The sequence below is a fragment of the Beta vulgaris genome, chromosome 7 (assembly GCF_026745355.1).
Source record: "Beta vulgaris subsp. vulgaris cultivar EL10 chromosome 7, EL10.2, whole genome shotgun sequence".
NCBI classification, from domain to species: Eukaryota; Viridiplantae; Streptophyta; class Magnoliopsida; order Caryophyllales; family Amaranthaceae; genus Beta; species Beta vulgaris.
In genome coordinates, this window is record NC_079208.1 from 49,539,982 (window position 1) to 49,562,521 (window position 22,540).

At 35.7% G+C, this 22,540-nt stretch overlaps 1 protein-coding gene across 1 annotated transcript; it reads left to right on the forward strand.

Annotated features, from left to right (window-relative positions):
- The first annotated feature begins 7,220 nt into the window (after positions 1 to 7,220).
- On the forward strand, positions 7,221 to 9,307 carry LOC104907286 (GDSL esterase/lipase At4g10955-like). The gene is made up of 2 exons (XM_010696199.3): positions 7,221 to 7,294; positions 8,250 to 9,307. The coding sequence occupies exons 1-2, from the start codon at positions 7,221 to 7,223 to the stop codon at positions 9,199 to 9,201; spliced, it is 1,026 nt and encodes a 341-aa protein (XP_010694501.2). The 3' UTR covers positions 9,202 to 9,307.
- Positions 9,308 to 22,540: the final 13,233 nt, after the last annotated feature.

Here is a 22,540-nt window from a genome sequence, read left to right on the forward strand (position 1 = left end):
TCTGCTTCTGGTCGGTCTTCGGATCGCCTGGAATGTAGTCATTGTAAACGGGTTGGTCACGATAAAGACCATTGTTATTCACTTCATGGCTTTCCTGATGGGGGCCGTGGTGGCCGTGGTGGTCGAAGCGGTCGTGGTGGCCGCTCGACTGGTAAGGGGAGGGGTGATTTTGTTGGTTCAGTTGGTATTACTGCTCGTGGCGCCAATGAGCACGTTTCTGATTCTGATCGTGGGAGTGTCCCTACGCTTTTTTGATACTCAATGGAAGGAGCTCCTGGCTGCCTTAAAGGGTTCCAAGACAGGTTCTGCTTCAGATAACACTAAACTTGGTACGTTTAACTCTGTTGAGTGGCTCATTGACACCGACGCTTCAACATTGATTTATTTACTTGTTTGTCTGATATTTCTTCGCCTGTTGGTTTGCCTAACGACAAAAGCATGACTGCTACAAAAGAAGGAAGAGTTATTTTGTCTGATGGTTTAACTCTTGATAATGTTCTTTATGTCCCTACTCTTCAATGCAATTTATTGTCTGTGTCTCAATTATTAGAAAAACAATCTTATTTTATTATGTTCACTGACAAGCTATGCATCATTCAGGACCGCAATTTGAGGAACCTAATTGGAGCGGGGGAGCAGTGTGATGGGGTCTATATTTTTCGTCCAGTTCGTGCTCGGAATCTGCAGGCACATAGAGTAGTTATTTCAGATGCTAGTTTGCTGTGGCATAGGCGGCTCGGGCATCCGTCAATGCAAGTTGTTCGTTCTCTTCCCGGTGTTACTAGTAGTCATCATAGTACTTCTGGTTCTAGTTGTTTGTTTGATTGTGACATTTGATTTATGGGGAAGCAACCCCGAAACTCCTTTCCATTAAGTTCCAATAAAGCATCTGATATTTTTGACTTGATACATTGTGATATTTGGGGTTCGAATAAAATTGCGTCTAGTTGTGATGCACGTTATTTCTTAACCATTGTTGATGATTTTTCTCGTGCTACCAGGGTTTTTTTGATGATTGGTAAATACTGCTCCATTGATTCGTGAGTTTTGTGCTATGGTTGAGACGCAATTTCACCGCACGGTTAAAGTGGTGCGGAGTGATAATGGACAAGAGTTTCTCAGGTTGGGGATATTTTTTGCTACCAAGGGCATTTTGCATCAAACGTCGTGTGTTGACACGGCGCAACAAAATGGCAGGGTGGAGCGTAAACATCGTCATATTTTGAATGTGGCTCGCGCCCTTCGGTTTCAAGCCAAGCTTCCCAAGTATTTTTGGGGTGAGTGTGTTCTTTCTGCTGTTTATTTGATTAATAAAACTCCTACACCTCTTCTTAATGGTAAAACTCTGTATGAGTGTTTATTTGGTCAAGCTCCATCGTATGATAATATACGCGTTTTTGGGTGTCTTTGTTATGCTGCAAATCGTCCTCGTATCAAGGACAAATTTGATTCCCGGTCTCGAAAGTGCATTTTTATCGGTTATCCCAATGGCAAAAAAGGGTAGCGTTTGTTTGACTTGGAGACGAATGAATTTTTTGTAAGTAGAGATGTTCAATTTTTCGAAGACAAGTTCCCATATCTTAACTCACTTCTGGATAAGAAACGAGCTCTTTGGGAAGCTTATTTTGCTTCACCACCGGTTTGGGAGGATGCTCATGATGATTATGTTACTTTGGGTGTGGACCGTGGGCCGGATACGTCACCCACAGCCCGCTCCGCAGCCCAGCCGCGGTCTCCTGCGACACACCGCGACCTACCCGCAGACCCCCCTGCTACACCTTCTTCTTCGCTGCGTCATCCAGCAGCTTCCGCGGCTCACCCGCGGTCCACAGCTCCCCACTGCAGCTCGGTCGCGGAGCCTCCTGCTGAGGTGCCTGGCGCTGCTGCCAGCCCTCCTGTGCGGCTGTCCGATGGTGCCTCTCCTGCCCTTGGACAACCCGGTTTCAGTCCTACTGATGTTCCTTCAGTTGGTGTTGTTGACGATCCTATCGGGTCATCAGATTTGAGGGGGAGTTCGTCAGAGGGTCCTCGTCGTGGTGATCGTGAGAAACGTCCTCCTTCGTGGCATCGCCATTATGTAATAAATATTGTTCTTACGGCAAATATAGACCCCTCTCCATCAACTGTTGCTCCTCCTCCATCTCGTTCTTCAAGTAAACCTTTCCCTATAGCTTGTCATGTTGAATATAATAATTTTTCTATGAGACACAGATGTTTTTTGATGGCGATTACCAAGGGAAAGGAGCCGTCTTCTTTCAAAGAGGCGGTTAAACACGAGGCTTGGCGTCAGGCAATGCAAGCTGAACTTGATGCTCTTGAGCGTAATGGTACTTGGACTATTGTAGACCTTCCTCCTGGTAAGAAGGCGATTGGTAGTCGTTGGGTTTATAAAATTAAATACACCGACAAGTCCACGGTGGTGCGTTTCAAGGCACGGTGGTCGTCCGTGGCAATCGTCGGGTTGAAGGTGTTGATTATAACGAGACATTTGCTCCCGTAGCTAAGATGTGTACGGTACGTCTTTTTCTTGCTGTTGCTGTTTCTTTGAATTGGGAATTGCATCAGATGGATGTTCATAATGTCTTTCTTCATGGTGATTTGGATGAAGAAGTTTATATGCATTTTCCTCCGGGTTATGGTACTCCTTCTCCTGGCAAGGTTTGCAGGCTACGGAAGTCTTTATATGGTTTGAAACAGGCACCCAGACAATGGTTCTCAAAATTGTCTATTGCTCTGCGGAATTTTGGCTTTAAGAATTCCTATGCTGATTACTCTTTGTTCAGCTATGTCCAGGGCAGTGTTTCGTTGCATGTCCTTGTCTATGTAGATGATTTGATTATTGTCGGGTCTTCTAATGATGCAATTATCCGGTTTAAGTCATATCTGTTTCAGTGTTTTTTCATGAAGGATTTGGGTGTGCTTAAGTACTTCTTAGGTGTTGAGATTGCTCGTAGTCGGAGGGTATTTTTCTCCCTCAACGCAAGTACTCGTTGGATATCCTGACTGAGGCCGGCATGTTGGGATGCAAACCGATTGATACTCCGATGGAGCAGCATCATTGTCTCGCTAGCTCTTATTTCAGGGGAGCCGTTTGCATATCCAGATCAATATCGTCGGTTGGTTGGTCGGTTGGTTTACCTCTCTGTAACTCGGCCTGAGTTGGGTTACTCGGTGCATGTTTTGGCACAATTCTTGAGTGATCCCCAGGTCTCACATTGGGATGCCGCCCTGCGTGTTTTGCGTTACCTTAAGGGTAGTCCGGGTCAAGGCATTTTGTTACGACCTGTGACAGATTTACGGTTGACTGCTTTTGGTGACAGTGATTGGGCCGCCTGCTCATTGACTCGGCGCTCTTTGACAGTCTATCTTGTTTTCTTGGGTCCTTTTCCTGTTTCTTGGAAGACTAAGAAACAACCCACCGTCTCTCGGTCTTCAGCTGAGGCCGAGTACCGTTCTATGGCTGTCACTACTTGTGAGTTGAAATGGTTGAAAGCTCTACTGTGTTCTCTTGGCATTGGTCACTCTAAACCTATATGCAGTTGTTTTGTGACAGTCAGTCGGCTCTTCATATTGCCAAGAATCCGGTGTTCCATGATCGTACAAAACATATTGAGGTCGACTGTCATTTTGTTCGAGATGAGTTGTTGAAGGGTAATGTCTCCACTTCCTATGTCTCGACGAATCATCAACTGGCGGATATTCTTACGAAGGCTCTTGGCCGACAGCAGTTTGGTTTTCTCTTACGCAAGTTGGGCATTCGTGATTTACATGCTCCAACTTGAGGGGGAGTATTATGAGTTGGGTTTGTATATTTGGTATATATTGTATATTTGGAATGTATATCCTATCTTTTAGGAGTATATCTTTTAGGAGTTTTAGGTTTCCTTGGATTGTACGTATATATACTGGTGTGACGATCAATACAAGGTTAAGCCGTTTTCTCCAATATTCTCTTGTGCTAAACAGTCCGGTCCTGAGCCGTAAAATCTCAACCTGACCTAGTAGCAGGACCCATGAACCAGCCCGTCCAACCCGCACCACTGACCATCTCTATATTTTGGGTGCCACGGCCCCACCAAAAAATCAATTTCTTTTTTAAAATGTCAAACAAAGTTCACAATAGTTTAAAATTGATATAAGCGCGATATTCATTCATATAATGCAACTTGCTTCACTGCTCTCACTAATAATTTCTTGCATGTGGCGCGGGTTTGACGCACTGTATTCAATTCCAGCCTCAAATTTTCTTTTGCTCGGTACCTTGTTTTTAATTTTTTAAATACTTTTTTTTTAACTTTTTGCTCTCTCTTTTCTATTTTATCATCTTTTCATTTCTATTTTGGATCTTCATTTCAATATATTCAATAGTATCCATCTCTCCAATTTTTAGCCTAATTTTAACCATTTTTTTATATAATGATCAATTCTCCTTCTGTTTTCATATGACCAAAATTTATTTATAAGTTACTAAAATAAATTTTCTAATGTAAAACTTTGGATTTGTAACTATTTACATTTTACTAAATTTATATCAACTTTTTGGTTTTTTTATCGTTAAAATTAACTTCTCATTTATGTATTACGATTATTATCTATTTGAGTAATTTAATTAGATTCCCCCAAATTCAAAATCCTAAATCTGATTTAACTTAAATGATTGAAGTATAAAGAAAACATGACAAATAATGATCAAACATTCCACATAAAACATGTATTATATGGTGTTATTAAAATTCAAACTACTACTATAACATTTGCCTCCATTATTATTAGTTTTTTTTTTTTTTTTTTTTTTTTTTTTTTTTTTTTTTTTGACAATGGGTAAAAGCAGTAGAGGAAGGAGAGAATTAGCTTTTCCTAGCTGCTATAGCTAGGTTATGAGCTAAAATGACCTCCTCCCTTTTAACTTTCTTACAGCAGACAAAATTAAAACTCTTTGCAATATTCTTAATGTCCTTAGTTATGTGATCCAAGTCCTGATTGATCTTTGTTGAGCTGTTGAAGGCCCGTATGATTTCCTGATTATCGGTTTTGATTATCAGCTCCGAACATCTCCATTCCATGTCAGTTATTGCCTTCAAGACTGCGTACGCTTCTGCCTGTTCTGCTGAGATTGCAAAGATTTTCCCCGCGAACTCCTCCCTTGGGTCATTGTTGAGGTTTTTCCAAGCAATAGCTGCTTCCCAGTTAGTCGACTTAACATTCCTTTTCCACGCACCATCTACAGCCAATGTCTGGACTAAATTCGAAACACTTGTACCCCACGTCCACTCTAGGCCCCTTGATATATTCTCTACTCGGCTCTTAAGAGGAGGAACCCTCATATTCCTCTTATTTCTAGCTCTGTTGGCACTTTCCTTGATAATCTCCAAGATTCTTCCAGGATTTGGCTTTGATCTTTGGAATATGACCTCGTTTCTATGTAACCAAATGCCCCATAAAGTAGAGATAACATCTATTTCCATTTCTTCTCCTTCCTCTTTTTTCCTTTTTTTGAATAGATTGAGAAAGTTCTTAATCCATTCTTGAATATTTAGATGAGCACCTTGAGACATTATTATTAGTTAGTCTCAAGTCTCTACCCAATTGGGGGGAGGCCCTAGCGCTAGCTAGTGAAAAAGTCATACATTGTCTTTGAGTGAAATGTGTGAAAAAGTCATACATTGTCTTTGAGTGAAATGTTAATATTAGTTTATTTTTACCTTAACAGCTTGCACTAATTCGTACTCTTATTTTTTTCATCAAGTAGGTGCTTAATTTATTCTGTTTCGGAACTATATGACTTGACTTGGTGCATCTTCAATTTCCTTAATTGATAGTTAGATCTACATCTACACCACTCTTAGAATTAGTAGCTCAGCGATCAAGACATGATTACATATCATTCGTCCTTAGAATTTTTTATTAGAAACCGTACCTACTTGATTCATATTTTGTAGTTAATGTTATATATATATATATATATATATATATATATATATATATATATATAGAAGTGAGTTCATATGAGAATGCATACTTATATGAGAAATGAGAATGAATTTTATGCGATATAACTCTTATGAATAAGTGATGTAACTCTAATAAAAAAGTGATGTAACTCCAAAAACAAAATATTTGGAAAAAAAATTCAAAAAAAACAAAAAAAAATTTGAATTCAAAATTTTTTAGAGGGATATAACTCTAATGAATAAGTGTTGTAACTCTAAACCAATCGTGTGGTTGAGATTCATTCTCATTTCTCATGTAAGGAGCATTCTCATGTGATCTTGCCTCTATACATATATATAATATTATTATATATATATATTATATATATATATATATATATATATATATTAACTTGAAACATTATTATATCTCTTTTAATGTTAAATAAACACACACTATATAAGCAAATTGTTGAATATTTGATTTAATCAACAAGCTAAGCTTCCAATAATATAAGACAGGTTTGAAGACTTGCTCCACCTTTATCCCTTTGATGCCAAGTCACATTTCACCCTAAATACTACTACATAGTAGTTCTCACTCTTCTCTTCATTATATAGTATAATAAAATTATAGTCTCTAGTCTTTATTACTATACCCGTATTTTTTTTGGAATGTCCCTTATTAGTTAACTCCTTTCTTTTGTTTCATCACACGTACATTCAACTTTAATATAAAATAATAGTTTTTCTTTCTATGACCCACAACATTATTTTCTTCTAAAACTCTGTGAAAAAAAAGGGTAAACTAATAAAGACCGGAGGGAGTATATTATAATTATCAAGAACTAATAAAGACCGGAGGGAGTAAACTAATAATAGTGTCTCGGAAGTTTTCTCATACAACTGTTGCGATTATATATAGTTCATAGAGCTAGTCCTCTTAGTTTTTTATGACATTGTCTGTCTGTTTAAGTGTTTAAGATGGCTGGAAAATCAAGTGGCATATATATGTGATTTATTGACTTTTATTAAGATACGAAATAAAAATGGAAGCACAGATTAAGTCAACTGCTCAAGGAATTAATTTATTTTTCTTATGACAATTTGGGCAGTAATGTATAGGTAGGATCAAAACTCTGTCCTTATATAGTCCCGTACGTGATACCCGAGTTTATAATTATCACAAAGAGTAAGCTCTACTTGACTATATCTCGCATGTTCTTAGCGCTAGCTCTCCTCTTCTTGATAATTTTTATCTTGGGTGTTCTCGAAGGATATCAGGAAGAAATGTCGTCAAAGCCCTGTCAAAGCGAAGTTTTCGAGTTCTGCGGTCCTCTTTACCTCACTTCATGTGTTGATTGGTAAACATTTTAGACCATCTTTTTGCTCTTTTAGTTCTACTTTTATGGAGAGGTGGCAAAGTGATCTTGTTAGGGTTAGTTCTGTTTTGGGTCTATGCAGTTTGTGTCAATTTTGTAGGATGAGTTATTTGGTATAATATTGGGTGGATTTGGTATTTTCGAGTTAATTGAGGTATTGGGTACTCGATTTCAATTTAAGTCATGTAAATTTCTCATAGGTTATAATTCATATGGAGTTATCGGATACAAGTCAAGTTATAGGTTTATGTCTCTATTATATCCCTATATATGCAGCAAAATACTGGCCATAATTAGGAATATAGAACCCTTTTCTGTTAGATAGTCTGACCACAATTTAATGGTCAAACTAATTAACTTTTTGCGTATTTTGCTGAACTTATATATAATCATGTGATTTAATTTTTTTTTTCAATTTTTTAAGGTTTTTGTATGACTTTCTTATGGTTCAACTTTGATCTATTTTTGCTTAACTAATACTCCCTTTGTTTTACATTATAAGGCATTTTAGTTAAAAGTTTTAGTTTCAAAATGTAAGGCATTTTACATTACTAATGTAAAATTCATATGCAACTTTATACTATCAAGATAAGATTATAGGTTATTTAATGTTAATTCTTATTATCTATGTAATTCTAACTAGAACAAACTAGATTCTTAAAATTCGTAAAAGTGATTTACATGCCTTATTTGAAATGAATGGATTACCTGATGCGACGATCAAATTTAATCTACTATCATAATTTGCGTTAGGAACAAAATGCTAGTAATGACTGGCAACCACCTTTCTTTAATATAATTTTTGTACGTTAGAAACCTTTCATGTAACTTGCCCAATTTTACCTTGTTTTGCCACTTTCTCTTAACTCTGAGGTGTTAAAAACTCCAAGGAAGTGCTTTGAACATTGTTCACTTATCTACAAGAACTTTATTGCAGGAGAATTCAAGAGCATAGGAGATCAATTATGGCTAGTTTGGTTCAAGGAGTGTACATTACAGAAAGAGATAGACAACAAAAAAGAACAGGAAAAAATGCATTAGCCCCAGCTTGGTGGGAGTCTTTTCATTTCAAATGCATCAAATTCCTTGAAGACAAAATCGATAACTCCATTTTCGGGGCCATTTTCGAGTATATGGCTCCACAATATGCATCTCCTAAGTATGTAATTGCAATTCGAGGAACGATGATCAGTCCAAAAACCGGGATACAAGACATCTATTTGGATGCAAAGATTTTCCTAAACGAGCTAAGTCGCAGTTTTCGTTGCGGAATTGCATTGGATGCAGTAGAAGGCATGATAGGATGCGCACACCCTACAAATGTATGGTTGGCAGGGCATTCTTTAGGGTCATCTATAGCATTACAAACAGGAAGAGACATGGTTAAAAGAGGTTATTACCTTGAAACTTATCTTTTTAATCCTCCATTTCTAAGATTACCAGTTGATATAGTCAATAATCGACATATTAAGAACGGAGCACGTATTACACGTAGTGTTGTAAAGGCTGGTCTTTCGATTGCTTTTAAGAAAACAAAAGATGGTGATCCTTTCACTTTACTACAATCTTGGATCCCATACTTATTTGTGAATCCGAGAGACATGATTTGTTGCGAGTATTTGGGATATTTCGAGCATCGAGAGAAGATGGAAAGATGGGGTGTTGGTGAGATTGAAAAAATTGCAACCAAAAACTCTGTTGTGGGATTGGTGTCGGATGCATTAGGGAGAGATGGTGAGACTGCACATCTAATTCCATCAGCTATTGTTACTGCGAATATGAAGAATGTGACAGTTAAGGAACCTGGTTTATTAGTAGCTCATCGCCTTTGTCAGTGGTGGGAACAACACTCTAACTGGGTGTCTAAGCGTCACCAATATAGTACTTGATACAACTTTTTAGGAGGAAATGAAAGCATGTGTAGTATGAGTATCTGTATCTCCATGTTTTTTAATTGTTACAATTTGACGTTAACCATAAATTTTGAACATCGTTTGTGATTTATACCTGAAGAAAAACATAGTCATGTGTGATCTTGTCAGATTCGTCTCGATGTGTATTTTATCAATATGTACTTTTTATAATTTTTATAAATATACAAAGCTAGAGATTTTAGTTCTCAAAATTTCGCATTGACATACGTGAAAAGTGTAAGTGTAACATTATTTGTAAATGGATCGGACGGAGTAACTCGTAAAGGAAATTCCTGCTCATCACTATGATAATTAATGAAATATCATCAATCATTATGAAAATTAATGAAATCTCATCAATCATAATTAAACAAGTGATTTCGGGCACTTAGCTTGTTTTCTTTTCATCACTCAATTACACATCTAGATCATGATGAATGGCAATTCGCAATGCAAATTTATCAAGAAAAACACGTTTGGCAGACATGAAAATTAGCATAAATTTCAGAATATATATTTAATAAGGTAGTATGATCAATTTTCGAATTTGTTTGTTATTCTTGCAATAGTACTGCAACAGAAAAGATTAGATTGTAATGTTCTCTATATGTTATATAGCATTTGTTGAAGATGAGACGTTCATCGGTGTAATGTCATGTGATCATGCCTAATACGTACCAATAATATATCAAGTAATGGCGTATATAGCTATAGAGTAATGTATATATTTGTATCATGTTGGTCTTATTTACAAACTAGTAATTTAAATTTCTAGTACAGGTATCTCCTAAGTTTTTGGTAGCAACCTTGTATAAAAGACAAAGATTGGTAAGCGGTCGTTTTCTTGTAATGTAAAGAGGTTGATATCACCAATCAGCATGATGCATCATCTTAGATATTTATATGACACGTGTTCTAGTTTGTTAGAGTTTGTTAGAGTTAGTTTTAATTCTGTTAAATAAATTTTCTTACAAGCTTTTCTTGTGACTGTTGGGTATATGGTAGTATATGAAGCTCATGGAGGTGTATGGGTGTGGAGATGAGGTTGCGTAGAAGGAAAACGTCATTTGGGACATAAGGCTAACTTTGAATGGACATATCTTTCAATCTATAAATGATTTTGAGGTGATTCAAAATGGAGGTGATAGCTTGTTCCGAGAGCTTTCCAATGATAGGTCATATGTCCAATTCCGATAAGAAACGAAGAAGTTACGGCTGTTTTAAGTCTCGCCCGATCGGGTTGGGCGAGGGAGCCCGATCGGGCCCGCAACGATTTACATGGCAGCGTGTGTTTGTGGCTCACCCGATCGGGCGGCAGGCCGAATTACGACATGGGCGTTTGCTGCCCGATCGGTCCCGGGGGCAAAATTCTTCGAGCGTTAAGCGCCCGATCGGGAGGGTCTCGCCCGACCTGATCGGGAGGGTCTCGCCCGACCTAATCGGGCGGGGTCTGTTTTGGGCCGTTTTCGATCCAAAAACGCGGTTTTCTCGAGGGGGTATATATAGGTGCCCTAATACGCCTTTTATTGTATTATTCATCATTATTCACATATTAGAGAGAGAAAAAGCAATAGATCGAGAGAGTTCTTGGAGTGCTTTTTGTAATCTTTAATATTCATCGATTCCTAGTGCATATTCTTGGTTTTTCTCCAAGTTCTTGGGTTTCCACGTAAAAGTTCTGATGTGTTCTTTCCTGCTTTATTATTTGATATTCTATTATTGTTTGCTATTATTCTAAGATTGATAGTCAATAGAACTTACAGTGACTTGTATATATACTGATTGTAAGGATGAATACTGGAGATTAATACAATAAGTATCTTCTCTGCTAAATTCTCCCTGATTTTATCTCTAAGAACTGTGTAATAACACAGGTTCTTCACATGGTATCAGAGCTTTGTGCTTGATTATTCCTGGAAAATTCTTGCGTTTTTCTACAATCTTGATCTAAATACTGATCATTTCTTCTTCTAATTTGATCTAATTTCATATCAAATTTTGTTTTCTGTTATTCTCTGACAATGAGTTCAGAAAATCAATCAAATTCCGCAAATAATACTTCAGTAAATAATGCTGTAAATTGCAATGATCCATACTTCATTTCAAATGGAGATAGTAGTACACAAAATATTGGAATACAACTCTTCAATGGTGATAACTACGTTAATTGGAGTAGAGCTGTGATTTTAGCTCTTGGAGCTAAAAATAAAAAGTGTTTCATTGATGGAACACTCAAGAAATCTGCTTAAACTTCTGCGTATTGCCAAAAATGTATTAGAAATGACTATTTGGTCACTTCTTGGATTCTGCAATCCATGAAGCCTATTCTTAGTAAGAGTTTTGCTTTTGCTGCTACTGCTCACAACCTTTGGGAAGAAATCAAGGAGAGGTATGGAAGATCTAATGCTCCTCTTCTATTTGACCTTTACAAGAGTCTTTCATCTGTTGAACAAGGATCTTTATCAATTGCTGCTTATTACGCAAAATTGAAGAAAATATGGGATGAGATTCAAGCATTTGATGAAATTCCTTCTTGTACTTGTGGTGCTATGCAATCTTGTTCTTGCAATCTGCTTAAACGAGTTCTTGAGGCTGGTCAACTCAAGAAACTTATTTAGTTTCTTTCTGGTTTAAATCTGAAATATGGTCAAACTAAATTGAACATATTAAGTATGGATCCTCTTCCTGGAGTTCTTAAAGACTATCATATATAACAACAAGTTGAACGCCAAAATTCCATTTCACAACAGAAAACTAAATTCAGTGCTCTAATGAGTACTAACCAACCTTATTTCAAACCTTCTTCTTCTTACGGTACTCAGAAAAGAGATTTTAAGAGGCTCAGGTCTGATAAATCAGACAAATTCCGTGACTATTGCAAGTTTAAAGGTCGCACCAGATCAATGCTTCCGGCTTCATGGTGAACCTGAATGGTTTGTTGCTCTTAAGAAGAAGAATCATTAGAATTCTCACAAACTGTCTGCAAATGTTATTAAAACAATTGAAACTGTTGGCAGTACTCCTCTTGATTGTATTGATGATTCTTCTTTCAATCAATCATCTCTTTTTCTGTCAATCAAGAAATGATTGAGGATGTTTTTCAAGGAGTTATGAAGATGATGCAACAGAATAACAATTCTCAAGTGAATTTTGCTGGTATGATTTTTGTTTCTATATACTAATTATAAGAGTCCGATTTTAAAGAGACGGTCCCACATTAGCGTTACTGTAAGTCCTGTTGATGTCATGCTGACATCACGCTCGTGCATTAACCCAGTAGCAAAATTAGTTATGCGCTTGGACCTATTAGTTATGCTAGCCTTAAATTGCTTTTGGATAAATTAGTTAATCGCTGGTATATATTGGTTAAGCGCTAAAGTGTGTTAGTTACATATAATAGAAACCAGATTATAACGCATTCTATTGGCCCTAATTTCATTATCAAGCTTAAATAATTCTATCTTTCTTCTCTAATCCATGGGGATGCCTTAAAACCGACATTGTTTTTCTCCTCCATTCTCTGCCTGAATTTGTTGTTTAATTTGAATGTACGTAAAATATTTGCGCACGAGCTCGTTTGCAATGGCAAGGTCCACAAACACTTACTTTGTTGTTGTTTCAGCTGATAATACATCTATTATGTTGAAGTGAAAGAAGTGTTTGACACAAATTCATCACAAAGGGAAATATTTACTACGCAGTATAAGACGATAACTTGCACTTGCAAAAACTTTAAAGAAACAGGTCATCACTTTTGGTACCGAAAACTTTAACTTTTGCATTGAAAGTTTATCTTTTTATATGAAACAAAAACTAGTTATACCTAAATATTATTAGTTACTAATTTATTCGTAATAGTTAAATAACATGATGTAAAAGTTACATGTCATGATTGTTATGTTTTCATGTCTTGAGAATCATGCACATGTATTCAATCACAACAATACCACATAGATACACGTGCAAAAGGTGAACTAGATTTGCAAAGAGTGAAGTGTGGAAAAGATAAATTGATAGAGAAATCTTTGGAGTAGTTACAAACATCTTAACCATGACAATATGAAATAGTAGAAAGTTCTAGAATCATCAAAAGTCAAGATATTGTACATGTAAAAAGGTACTGTAAGAAGTCTATGAAAGTACTATTGCAAGTATAAACAAACTCTTAACTACAAAACCTATTGTAGAAGAATAACTAGTTATTATGCACGGGCTATGCTCCGGGTAAGAAAAAATTTCATTTATTAATATAATACTTTATGATAATAACACTAAATACAATTTAGCCTAGTGGTTAGAACTTTAGTATACATACTTGAGGTCCGGGATCAAACCTTATATATGTAATTTCTTAAGCTTTTTATTGTACATGGATTACATGAACTAAAACTCCCTAGGGAGAGTGCCATGTGGCACAGTTTCTTGTTTTCGCACGCCTTTTAATATATTTTTATAGATGCTTATCAAGTACAAATACATTGATTATTTTAGACTCAGTTCGTGCAAAAATAAAGGGAAGGGGTGCAAGGAGAAAAGTCATTTTGAGAAGACTAAAATAACAAATTCCAAAAATGAAACTGAAATTGGTACAATTACTCTAAGTGCTAGGTTATATTAAGTTCTTTTTCAGGTTGTCTGTTGTATTTGACATTCTAGATTTATAAAAAAAGTTATTTCTTCGTTTATATTGAAAAATAAATAATGTTCAATAGATCTTAATTAACTAGTTATATAACAACACTAATTAATATACTGGATATGTTAACTAAAAAATAATGTAAGTCTACATATAGATTACCAGTTCGAAACTATTATGCTAAAATACTTAACTAATGTGCCAAAAATATTATCGTGAGTATTTGTGAGACGTGGTCCGTGTTTCTAAAAACATATATCTCTTGGACTAAGGTAGGTCTCACGTTAAGACTAACGTGAGACCTTTTTTAAAAAGAATTTGGCCTACACTAATATATTAAAAGACTTGACTGACAACGTATACACGCCACGTGGCACCTCTCTTACTCCACTAAAATTGTCCGATGTGTAAATATGACATGTCAACTAACAAAATAAATTGGCTTGCAACAAGATTTGAACCCATGAGTCATGACATCTTGCAATTATACATAACACGATTATCATCTCAACTAACTTTTAATTATACTTTAGATGTCCATATTATTATATTTGTACCTTTTAAATATTGAGTTTTTTTAATTATGTTTAATGTGAATGAAAAATATGCTTATAAAGCTCGGAAAAAGTACCACTCGTGTCGTTGCTTGAGCCAAATACTAGTTAAATAATAAAAATGTATGTTTTAATTAAGAATCAGTCCCATAACCTCTCATTTGAGATAAAAATGCACTAACCAAGTATTCTACAATCTTTATGTTGGTCTTTGCAGGAAAAAAAATATTTAAAGACAAGGTAAAATATTTATACTTTTAAAACAATTAAATACAAATATATATTACAACTTATTAAGCAAATACTAATAATATCATGTCCTACCTTTTAGTATTCTTATATTAAAAAAAATCAAATTATTATAACCTCCTTAACTAACACTACTACACCATTCAATATTATCCGTTATATTATTACACATTATCTTAAATTTCGAAAACAATGCAAGATTATATCATATTCTTAGTAAGTAATTATATATATATGTATGTATATGTATTTTCTGGAGGCTGAGGTTGTATTAATAAACAATTTATATTATATTTTTCTAATGTAGAAAATTTAAAAGGATATGGCCGGAAGATCATTTCCTGAGCATAATTTCTTTCCACTTCTCTTAAGTGTTTGATTTAAGACTTCAAATTCACATTAGTAAATGATTCGAGCATCGCTCAAGGCAACAACTAGTTTATATAATAAATTCGATCATATTTTTTCTCAGATCCGTATATAGAAGAACCAAATTATTTATGTAGAATATTTTTCAATCAGTGTCAATACAATTTTTCAAGAGGTCAAATATTTACAATTTTTACAAAAAAGATAATTAATGATACTTCCTCCGTATCATAATATTTGCAACACTTTCTATATCAGGATGTTTTAAAATATTTGCAACACTTTTTTTCTTTCCTTTTTTAGAAAGTTAGGAGGGTGAAATTACTTAAATTCCTTTACTTTATAAAATAAGTATTGATTACACACCTCCATTCTCTCTCCTCCCTCACGTCCTTTTTCTCTTCCCTTATACCACTCGATGTCTCTCTCTCTCTCCTCCCTCACGCCACTCTCTCTCCTCCTTCACGCTGCAAAGTCGAGCCTGCTTCCACCACCACTACAAAGTCGACAACCGTTGCGAAGCACTGACGAACGACAAACGTGAAGACGAAGTCGAGCAGATCTAAGCATTGACGAGGTGGAGCTGAATCCACCACCACTGCAAAGACGAATGTGACCTTTCTTCTTCTTTCTCTCTCCTTTGTTCTCCTTCTTTCTCTCTCCTTCGATCTCCTTATTCTTCCTTCGTCTTTGATCTGTTTTTGGTTAGATCTGTAATGTGGTTAGATCTTTCTATAATTTGGTTAGATTAAATCTGTTTTTTTAATTTGCTCACATAGAAGATGAAGATCTTGATAATTTTTTGTGAATTTTCGTGAAATGGAAGATGGTGGCGGGGTGGTTATGGTGGTAGCGAGATTGTTGTGGTGGTGGTATTGGCGGGGTGGTTATGGCGGTGGTGTTGGCGAGGTAGTTCTGGTGGTGGTGTTGGCAGGGTGGTTCTGGTGGTGGTGGCGGCGGGATGGTAGCGGCTGGCGGTGGTTGGGTGTAGGGATGGCAACGGCCCGAATCTAGACCGATTCTTGGTGGTACCAGATCCGGATCCCTTTTTTGAGCCTAGACCCATATCCGGACTGGATCCTACGGATCTCAAAAGGCAATACCCAGATCCGGATCCACTAGATCCACAGGTAAGGCTTTAACCATTGACCTCAAGTAAGGATGGAAAATCCTTATTCAACAATCCCATACATTCTCATTGCTTTTCTTGTCAATAATAACCAAGCGTTCAAATTGCAAAAATTGAATGAACAAAATTAATAGAATGAATTACATACATGTTTTAAGTTATATATTTCCATAATAAATTAACAACACACACATATAAATTGATCATGATGATTGTTCATCGCTCGTCAATGTTTAACACGCAACAGCACAAAACATCAACAACATAGGGCATCAAACATGCCATTCACTAATATACCAAAAAAGCATGTCAAGATATATGCGAACGCACGAGAGTACAAAACTTAAATGGATTATAGTTTGAGTTGATATATCTATACTAATATATTAATTGGCGTTCATAAGAATGTCTATATGCCATGTGGCACTCTCCTCTAAGGTTCTAATGCAAATACTCTATTTTCATGTCAAACCCCTCAACTAAAAAAAATATGTCGTGTGGTTAGAAGGTATCGAACACGTGACCTTTGAAACAGAAAGTGAAAGCTTAACCATTGATCCAACATAACATCATTGTTTAATATTTCAAAATAAAATATAATAAGGTCTTGTAATTATATCTCATTAAAAGAATACACAAGTAGTTGGATACCTAACACATTAATGCACTACTAGAAATAGAGTATTTTCTCAACACAATTGTCTCAACACTTTACTTAAGTGTTAAATACAATCAATAAAGCGCTTATTTTCTCAACGCTCTTATGTGTTGCAGTATTTCTCATCACAGAAAAGCGTCGCGAATTATTACCATGTGCCCACCACATGTCAACCTAAAGTCCTAAACCCCGCTTTTTTTTTTGGCGACAAAAACATATTACCCCGCTATTTTCAAACTTTTTGATAAGAAAATAATCAAGTGATCTCTTAACCGCGTATTAGTAGGCGGTAACCACTAACCACCTAATAGTAGTGGAGTACTCACGCAAATCTCAACCGTAATCTCATAGTTTATTTGCAGCGTTCTTGAACTTGCTCAATTGGATGAGCAAATTGATCTTCATATTCGAGGTTAATGCTTTACGAGCAAATTCTTCATATTCAAGGTTAATTCAAGCTGATATTTGACGCAAATTCTGCAAATTTCAGGTGACAAATTCTGTAAATTAAAGCTGGTAATTGACGCAAACGCCATACTCGTTGATTTTGTTCTGCAAATTACTCAAGGTCAGTGATTTTGAGATTATTCTTCATTCTTTGTTGTTTATGAAACGAAAAAAGCTCCAAATTAATCCAAACTCTCATTCAATTAGTTCCGACGAAGTCGTAAATTCGCTAATTTCCATATCTTCTTTTGTCCACGCAACACCTAAGTGAAATTCTTGGGAATTTTGTTGAAATTCAATGGGCTTTCTGTGAATTTATGTTATTTTTTGTTTTCTAGGTTGTATTTGCAATAGATTTGTATTTGGGCTTGTGTTATATCATCGAATTTGCTAAAAGGACTGACCAAAATCCTCCAATTTCATATAAAATATATATATATATATATATATATATATATATATTATATATATAATATAATATTATATATTATTATATTATTATATATATTATATATATATTAATATATAATTATAATATATAATATATATAATATAAATATATATATATATATATAAATTTGGGATTCCAGAAGTTCTTGAAATTAAGGTTTTGGGATTGTTGATGGGGATATAAATCTACTAAGACCATTCTCTTAAAATAAACTTTTGGTTGTGTAGACTGGTCTTTCAGAGCCAACTCATAATTTGCCTATGCATCATTGTTGTGAAGCTGCTGAAATAGTTATGGGAATTTGGGAACCATAAGGCTGCAGTAGGATATTGGCACAATCAACTCTGCATCATCTAAGTTTGTAGTTTGTGCATTGAAATATGTTTCCGAATCATGAAACTGAATATTCTTCTTTATTGGTGGTTGCCTTGGCTGAAATTTTCATGGTTTTCTCTCCTATGTCTGTCGCATTTCTGTAGAAATGCATTGATTGTAAGATTGTTGACACTTTGTGTGATGGTTTTGCTAACTAGATGGTGGTTTGTCTGACAAGGCATCTGAAATATGTGATGCCTACTGCATTAGTAGCTGAATTATGGTTTGCTGCTTCATCATTAGATTGGAGTCATTGTACTTCTCACATGAAGAACCAGTATGTATTATTTTCTAAGTCACTCCATGCCTATTGAGCAATACAAACAACAATTAGTCATTATAGATTAAGACAGCATCCAAAATTACAGACAAACATTAGAAGGTGAGCAAGGGGATGGATAAGTGGCTAAGACATCGATGCCTCATTAAGATCTGGCAGATGTTGTGTAGTTCTCCTAGAAAATGGAAGCACAGTAGCTTGCACATTACAGCAAGAAAAATTATTCTAAATTAAATTCCGAGACACATAGTTGGAATTCCTTCATGAATGCACTAACTAAGATGAACCTTTCTGTTTAGCCGCTGTGCTTTAAATCTGCATGTGGTTGCAGTAGAATTATGAAGGATTTTGTCCTCGATCAAGTGTAATAAACTAAATAATATTAGGATAAGTTATGGAGATAATATATTCAATAATATTATATGATCACAACGTTTTGCTAGAAGCTAATTGTGGTTTGTTGGACTAATATGATTAGGGCCAACTACTAATATCATTGAGTCCTATGAGGTCACACAAGTAATGACACTTGGATATTTATCCAAATCCATTTGTGAAATGGGTTGCGCGGTTTGATGATGGATGGGAAGAGTTGTAACTCATGAGTTTATTAGACTCATAATGTATGACATTATGAGGCAAAATAAAGCCTCATGAAACACCTCTTTTGTAACCACCTTATATATTGATATGGGGTTACAAAGTGCATATACTTTACAACTTCTAGAGTGAAAAATCTGATTTTTCCCTTAGTCTTTTCACACTCATTTTCGGCCCTACCACAAAAGTAAGAGAGTGCTTTTCTCTCTTCCGTACTAGCATACGTGGTGATCCAAGTGTTGTTCGTGGACCAACATTAGAGGAACGGCGCTTGACGTTCTAAGGTGATCTCCACTAGAAGTTTGGTAAAAGAGGAACATACGCATCAAAGGTATAATTCTATACTAATGTTTGATTCATACTAATTTATGCAATGATCTTGGGATAGATGTACAAGTATTTGATACTTGATTTTCCGCATTATGCATCTAAGTTCCTACAGTGGTATCAGTTAGCCTATTGCATAGATTAATATGATCATGTTGATGCATGTTTTATTTCATTTTTTAATTCAATTACGGGAGGGCTTTATATATGAATTTATTTGCATAATTGATATTATGATATTAATTGATTGGAAACATAAAATTGGATTTTTATGTATATATAAATATATATTATACTCAAAATTGAAATCTCACATCACAAAATATCAGATTTTGTGTATTAGTTTATATCCTTTTTGAGCTTTTGTTAAACAAAATTGATATGAACCCTAATTTTTTCCCCAAATCAATTTGTTGTAACTTCCATTCAAATTATGCACAAGGGTTGTTGATAATTGAAAGGGAAGGGGGAAGGATTGCCGGTGGTCGCCCGGCGTGGTGGCAGAGGCGCCGCCGGAATGTGGCCGGCGTGGTGGTGGCGCGCGGGTTGCTTCGTGCGACTTGACGCTGCTGCTGCCGCGCAGATTGCTGCTGCTGCCAGCGCAATGTCGTGGCCGCCAGCACCGCCGGTGGTGACCGGACCTGTTGCGCGCGTCGGTCGTTGCTGGTGGTTGCTGTGGTCCGGCTGCTGAGGTGGCAGTGGTGCTTGCACACTGCTGCCTTGGCAGCTTTATTATAAAAAAAAAAAATTTTTTTTTTTTTGAGTATATTCCAATTTGCAAATAAATTAATTAATGGTGATTAATTTTTTATTTAAGTCATAATTGAATTAAAATAATGAGCTTTAATTTTATTAGTTAATTATATGTGATAATTGACTAGTTAATTTTAAAGGGGTTACTAAGGAGTTAGTAACTACATTATTATTATTTTTTTATGATGTTAATTCATGTTAGGATTGTTAGTATTAATAGTTGATTAATTCTTTCATGCCCCTTTTATGTGGTTAAGTCATCATGTTAAGTTTTTGTTTTTAATATGATTAAATTATATGTGGTGCCTACAATTGCTTTAATTTTTCTTTAAGTTTAATATGATTAAATTTGTTAGATTAATATTTTAAAGCCTTTGTGAGACGAAATTCTAATATGATTAAATTTTGTCTTAAGGTACCAACCATAGGATTTAATGTGTGATTAAATCTTCATGGTGTTATTATGTTTTAAAGTTGTTAAAACATGATAATTTATTTTAATAGTTGATTAAAATGCATGTTTTATATATTGATATTATGAATGCATGCGGTGACTAGTATGGCCCAAAACTTGGATAGAAAATACGATCTGCGTATCGTTAATGTATTTTTGTAATCTAAATACGATCTACGCATCGTTGGTATTTTTGTAATATTTTAGTTTATAATTCCAAAAATATTTATTCAAGTATTAATAAGAAGAATGGTGATTCAATCTTATCCTATGAAGCACAAGGATGGAGATCCATGGTGATTCAACAAGGGAGCCTTAAAGAGTAGTCTTTAGGTTTAGGGGCCATACTAGGATCACTTTTAATTTATGCATTTAAATTTGCTTTTAAATGCTTTCTAAGTTTATTATGCTTGTGATTTAATTATTTAAATGTTCACTAATAATTAAATCAACATAATAATTTACTTAGGTCCCTTAAATAAAATATTGGGTTTTTGCTATTCCAAATAAACACCTACTAAAACTTGATCGTTAGTAATAGGTTCTGCCAAAGCAGAGTATTACTTTCAATCTTGGGCTAAGTAGAGTAAATTTCCGAAATTTGCAAGTTTATTTTGGTTTGGCCCAACAAAATCATCAAAACGGTTTTGGATTTTGTAGCAAAGTTTATGGGTTTTGTGTTTGGGTGACATGCTCTGTCTAGGATTAGGAAGGCTCTCCCCAACGTTGTGGGTAACTTCCTTACCTGGGAGCGTAATCACCTTAGCAATCACCCATTAACTAAGAGTTACAATTGTTGTAATTAGTAAAGGAGTTTACTTACCTTTTAAACTTGGTTTTAAGTTGAGGCCAAAGTCCACTTATAAATCATGTTTGATAGGATCTTAGAACCACTTGATTCAAAAGGGACACATTAAAATTGGTCAAGTGCATAGCTTTTATTTTAAAGTGTTTAAAATTTGTTAAAAGCTATTATGATAAACATACTTATACTTTTTGCATCTTCTATGTAGATATCATGTCTGGTAACAACAATAATTCACCTTTTAACTTACGTTCAATCCTTGAGAAGGATAAATTGAACGGGAACAACTTCCTTGATTGGGAAAGGAATCTAAGAATTGTTCTTAGGTCCGAAGGTCGAGAGGATGTTCTTGAAACCCCGATCCCAGTTTTAACTACTACCTCTACTGATGCTGAGAAAGAGGCCCATAAGGCCGTTGCAGAAAGGTCAGTAATTGTTACTTGCCTTATGCTAGCGGCTATGGAACCAAGCCTTCAAAAGAGGTTTGCAAGCTTGGATGCCTATAGCATTATCCGACAGTTGAAAACCATGTTTCAACAACAAGCTCGGATAGAGAGGTATGAAACTCACAAGGCTATTCTTGAGTGTTCGTTAGTTGAAGGCAAGCCGGTCGCCACTCATGTCTTCGAAATGATTGGTTATTTCGAAGCCATGGAGAGGTTGGGCTTTCCTTATAGCCAAGAGTTGGCTACTGACATCATTCTGCACTCACTTCATAAGGGGTTCAATACGTTTCGATTGAATTTCAATATGAACGGGGTGTCGAAAACCCTTGCTGAGTTACATGGGATGCTCATGACTGCCGAGCAAAACATCACTATTGCACCTAAGAAGGAAGTTCTTATGGTTCAAAAGGAAAAGGGTTTTAAGAAGGAATGGGCTGGCAAGAAAAAGCAAGATAAGGGCAAGCAAGTTGCCACTAAGACTGCTATTAAGCCACAGGCAAAGGCAAAGCCAAAGGTGGCCGCAAATGCCAAGTGCTTCTATTGTGATCAAATAGGTCATTGGAAGCGTAACTGCCCAAAGTACTTGAAGGATAAGAAGTCTGGGGCTTCTTCTTCAGGTATCTATGTCATTGACATTAATTTAGCAACCTCTACTTCTTGGGTATTTGATACCGGTTGTGTTTCTCACATTACTTCGAATGTGCAGGGACTAAGAAGGAGTAGAACCTTGGCTAAAGGAGAGGTGGAACTGCGAGTTGGAAATGGTGCAAGAGTTGCGCCGT